We start from the raw sequence: 4,786 nt of genomic DNA, 5'->3' as shown, positions 1-4,786 counted from the left end.
TTTTTTTTTTTGTAAGCTGGTGGAGATAATTAATAGGCAGTGGAAAAAAAAAATAATGTATAATTCTACGAGTTCGAGCTAGCTTATAAGCTTCCTCATTTATTTTAAAAGATATAAGAAAGTGATTATGTTTCAAACAATTAACATAATAAAATGATAAAAAAGAATGAAAAATTAAAAGAGAAATACAAAAGAATTACTTAATATAAGGAACTTAGTTATAATATTTAAATATTTTTAATAACTTCCTACATCAACACCTAAATTCTAGTATAAATGTATTTTGTGTATTTTATATTTATATATTTAAACGAGCTAACTCATAATCTAACGAGTTGAGTAAGAGCTGGCTCAAATTTGACTTGTTAGCTCATGGAGCTCGACAAATGAGCCATTTATCGAGCTCTCGAGTTAACTCATGAGCCGACTTGACTCACTTATAATCCTAGAAGCGGCATACTAAGTGGGTTTTGTGCTTTGATCTCTACGTATTGCAATAAAGAGTCATGTGTAACTTCACTAAAGTGTAAATGTACAATTACGGGATTATTATTTAGTTCATGATCCGAAGGGAGATCCATGTTGACATCTACGAAGTGTGATATCACATCTATTAATTTTATAAAATTATGATTTCACATAAAAAAATTTTCAAGACCCAATTTATTTATTTTTTTAACTAGTAAATTTTATTATCCAAAAATTCATTCAACCAAGCATAAAATATAAAGCAATTATAAGAAATTAAAGTGCTTATATAATCAAATTATAAATAGTGAAAATGTGCATCATGACTAGTCACATATTACAAGCCTATGATTGATCAATTTTGATGTCATTCAAGAGGTCAAATGCTTGTCAAACATAAATAAAAAAATATTCATGGGGAACAATCTCAGTCATCAAATACAATGTTTGATATTTTGACAAAAATAATCAAAATGCTCCAAAAAAAAAAAAGAATTCTATTAAAGATTGTTCTTTTATTCATAAGAAGAGATGGATAGAGATGAATCCACAAGAAGGATTCTGAAAAAGAAAATTCAGAACATCGTCTTTCAACACCTGACATCTGTCATCAATAATAATGTCAACGTCAAATAAGGTTGATATTTGTCATTGCCACAAAGATCAATGCCGACAATCATCACCAACGCTAAGACCTACAATCGACTTCAATATCAGCACCCATTATTAACAAAAAAGCAAATTTCTATCATCTACACTAATAAGATCGATGTCCGTCACCGCCACCAAGATCAATGTCCATAATCATCACCAAGCCTAAGATCTACCATCAACTTTAACATCAATACCCATTATTAACAATAAGGCAAAGTTCTATCATCAATAGATCCAATTACCAACAAAGCTAATGCCCATCTTTTAACATCCTTATATTAATACAAATGAAACGAGGGACACCATCCAGACACCTGCTCTACATCCGGACGTCAATAAAATGTCGCTACGTGCTCTTACTCTTTACCGTGCAGCCCGACCGACTACCCAACCCGGACCGGAACCCAATATTGCTATGTATTAGCTGATTTGTACAGATCAGGATATTGTTAGGTTTTGCTCGGTATTGCTCGGTAACGAAAAAAAAACCATTCTGTCAAGACCAATACCGAGCAATACCCTAGTTTTGCTAGGTATTGTTCGGTATTGCTAGGTATTGATCGGTATTGGTCTTGACAGAACGGTATTTCTCGTTATTGCCAAACAATACCCAGCAATACCTAGCAATACATGAATATAGCAATACCGGGTTTCCGTTCCGGGTCAGATCGTCGGGCGCGCGGTAAAGAATAAGAGCATGTGACGACATTTTATTAACGTCCGGATGTAAAGCTACGTCAGGTGTCCCGACCTACTAAAAATTCCCTTAGATGAGGAATTCCTAGTGATCGACCGAATAGCTGGCTTTCTCCTATTTAAATTATTGGTATCCAGTCAAAGCCCTTTCGTTCCGGCCGAAGTACCATGGTGACCACCTGCCTGGAAAACAAGCTCCTCGGCGGCGATGAGGAGAAGTTCACACCCTTCCTCCTCTTTTCCTGCTTAGTTGCCTCCTCCGGTGGACTCTTGTTCGGCTACGATCTCGGCATCTCAGGTAAGGCTTCCATCTCTTACCATCTTTCTCATTCCTGATCTTAGTAATGGATGAAATCGCCCAGGGGGGGTTACCTCCACGGAGTCTTTCCTCAAGCAATTCTTCCCCGGTGTCTACACCGCCATGAAGCAAGACGCTAACATCAGTAACTACTGCAAGTTTGATAGCCAGCTGCTCACCCTGTTCACCTCTTCACTCTACTTCGCCGGCCTTTTCGCCTCTCTCTTTTCTTCCCAAGTCACTAATAGATTAGGCTGCCGGTTTTCTATGCGCACTGGCGGCGCTTTTTTCTTTGCCGGAGCCATTATCGGTGCCGCAGCAATCAACGTCCACATGCTCATCTTAAGTCGCCTCCTTCTAGGCTTTGGCGTTGGCTTCACCAATCAGGTTTGGGAAATGTTTAACTGAACAGCTGAAATTTGTAATTTTGTCCTGAAAAACTCATCTTTCGGTACCGCAGACCGTCCCCTTATACCTGTCAGAGATGGCACCGGCGAGGTACAGAGGAGCAATTTTCAACGTCTTCGAAATGTGCATCAATGGGGGAATCCTGCTCGCAAATCTCATCAACTACGGCACCCAGAAAATCGAAGCCGGTTGGGGCTGGAGGCTGTCTCTCGGCCTAGCCGCAATCCCCGCCACAGTTCTCACCGCCGGCGCATTCTTCATCTCAGACACTCCCACAGGAATATTCCGGCTAGGCGGCGATCTCCAAGAGGCGTCGCGTGTTCTGCAGAAGATCCGAGGAACCACCGACATCACCAAAGAGCTCGACGACCTTGTCGCCGCGACCGCCCGAGCTTCCTCTGCAGCTGCAACCCAACACCCTTTGCGAAGAATTATTCGACGAAATTACCGACCCCAACTTGTGATGGCCCTCATCCTCCCCATCTTCCAACAGTTAACGGGCATCAACTTGGTGACTTACTATGCTCCAACAATGTTCCGATCAGTCGGTCTCGAGGAGAGCGCCTCCCTGCTATCATCGTTGATAACGAGACTCACGGCCACGGCGTGCAATCTCGTTGCCATGGCGTTCGTCGACAGGTTCGGGCGGCGGAAATTTTTCTTCTTTGGCGGAATCCAAATGTTTGTTTCGCAGGTGGTGGTGGGAGTAATCATGGCGGCGAAGCTGGGAGACCATGGCGTGATGAGCAGAGAGTACGCGAAGCTGATGTTATTGTTTCTTAGCTTATATGTTGCGGGGTTTGGGTGGTCGTGGGGGCCGTTGCCATGGCTGGTGTCGGAGATGTTTCCGCTCGAGATAAGGTCTGTGGGGCAGAGTATAGTGGTGATGGCAGGGTTTTTGTTCAATGCAGTGATAGCGCAGAGCTTGCTGTTAATGCTCTGTCATATGAAATGGGGGATCTTCTTCTTCTTCGCGGGATGGGTATTGTTGATGACTGTGTTTGTGTTTTTGTTCTTGCCGGAGACGACGGGCATGCCGCTGGAGCGGATTGGAAGGGTGTGGAGAGGCCATTGGTATTGGAAGAAGTTTGTGGAGTCTGTGGAGGATAAGGAACCAGCGGAGGTGAATGTAATGTGAGGACTTCCATTCAGAGACATTAATTTGTGAGAGAGATTCATTGGGCAGCTCACGTTGGTTTAGGGACATTGATTATTAATCTAAGAGATTTTGGTCATTCCAAGCTTCTCCATAAACTCACACCATAATCCTTTATGTAACTACTAGTATAGCATTTTCCAACTTAGCCTAAATGCTTAGTCAACTAGGAAAGCCTTATAGGCTCTACTAGGGGTGTCAATTTCAGGTCACGGGTCGGGTTCGGGTCGAACCCGGAACTGATCCGGGTTCAAACGGGTCAACCCTAACCCGACCCGGGTAGACAAACGGGTCGGAAAATTGAACCCGGACCCGACCCGGCGGGTTGCCGGGTTGACACGACCCGACCTGGTTTGGGTGGCCGGCGGCGGACGACGGAGGACGCGAGCGTTGGGTTCAACCCTGATTTTCTGGGTGGGTCCGGGTCGGATTTTCGTGTCGTATCAAATATTGACACCCCTAGGCTCTACACTAATTGGTTGGATAGCTAGTAAGGCCAGTTATCCTCAGAATCAGCCTCGATCTTCTTTGGGATCCACTTATATATAGGTAGCCACCTAACAAAAATAGGCACCCGAATCCATTTCTCTCAACTTCCCCAGAGAGAGTGAGAGAGAGAGAAAAATTTTTCAAAGCTTTTCCCTCCCTCATATCCATTTCTATGAATAAGATCACCAAACTCATATGAGCTTTTGGTAGTGTAGTGGTCTCTAGCCTTATTAGAAGGAAAAAATTGGCTAAATATAGAGGATTTCATGAAAAATAAAATTAAGGCCTAGTATTATTTATATTCAAAATTATTAATACTTTAATATGATTGAATTAGCATTTAATTATATGGTCAATTTTCTTTCAAATGCTTTAAAATTTATAATTCATCTGAAATTGAATCAAATCTAATGATTTTAAAATACATCAAAATTGTACTAAAGGGTAAATTCCAAAATATTTTGAAATTTTACTCTACTCTTCTTTTATTGTCATATCACTTTTAAGTAGAGGAGCATGAACTGGAGAAATTTTGAGAAAGAGTAGATTTGTTGATCTTTATAGCGCATTCTTGAATGCACCAAATCCAACCGCACATTCAAAGAATGCACCGAACC

General features: G+C 41.7%; 1 protein-coding gene across 1 annotated transcript; it reads left to right on the top strand.

Annotated features, from left to right (window-relative positions):
- Nucleotides 1-991: 991 nt before the first annotated feature.
- LOC110095015 (hexose carrier protein HEX6-like) lies at nt 992-3,682 on the top strand. The gene is made up of 3 exons (XM_020820379.2): nt 992-2,116; nt 2,181-2,503; nt 2,577-3,682. Exons 1-3 carry the CDS (start codon nt 1,987-1,989, stop codon nt 3,660-3,662), a joined length of 1,539 nt encoding a protein of 512 aa, XP_020676038.1. The 5' UTR covers nt 992-1,986; the 3' UTR covers nt 3,663-3,682.
- The last annotated feature ends 1,104 nt before the right edge of the window (nt 3,683-4,786 follow it).

This window comes from Dendrobium catenatum, unplaced genomic scaffold (assembly GCF_001605985.2).
Source record: "Dendrobium catenatum unplaced genomic scaffold, ASM160598v2 fragScaff_scaffold_35, whole genome shotgun sequence".
Lineage (NCBI taxonomy): Eukaryota > Viridiplantae > Streptophyta > Magnoliopsida > Asparagales > Orchidaceae > Dendrobium > Dendrobium catenatum.
Note: the sequence above shows the minus strand (reverse complement) of the source record. Positions and strands in the feature narration are given on the sequence as shown.

Bases quoted from the DNA above. Each gene is read 5' to 3' on its own strand.
- LOC110095015 (XM_020820379.2), top strand. From the start codon at position 1,987: ATGGTGACCACCTGCCTGGAAAACAAGCTCCTCGGCGGCGATGAGGAG. The intron at 2,117-2,180 runs GTAAGGCTTCCA...GAAATCGCCCAG, and splicing joins CTACGATCTCGGCATCTCAG to GGGGGGTTACCTCCACGGAG. The intron at 2,504-2,576 runs GTTTGGGAAATG...TCGGTACCGCAG, and splicing joins GCGTTGGCTTCACCAATCAG to ACCGTCCCCTTATACCTGTC.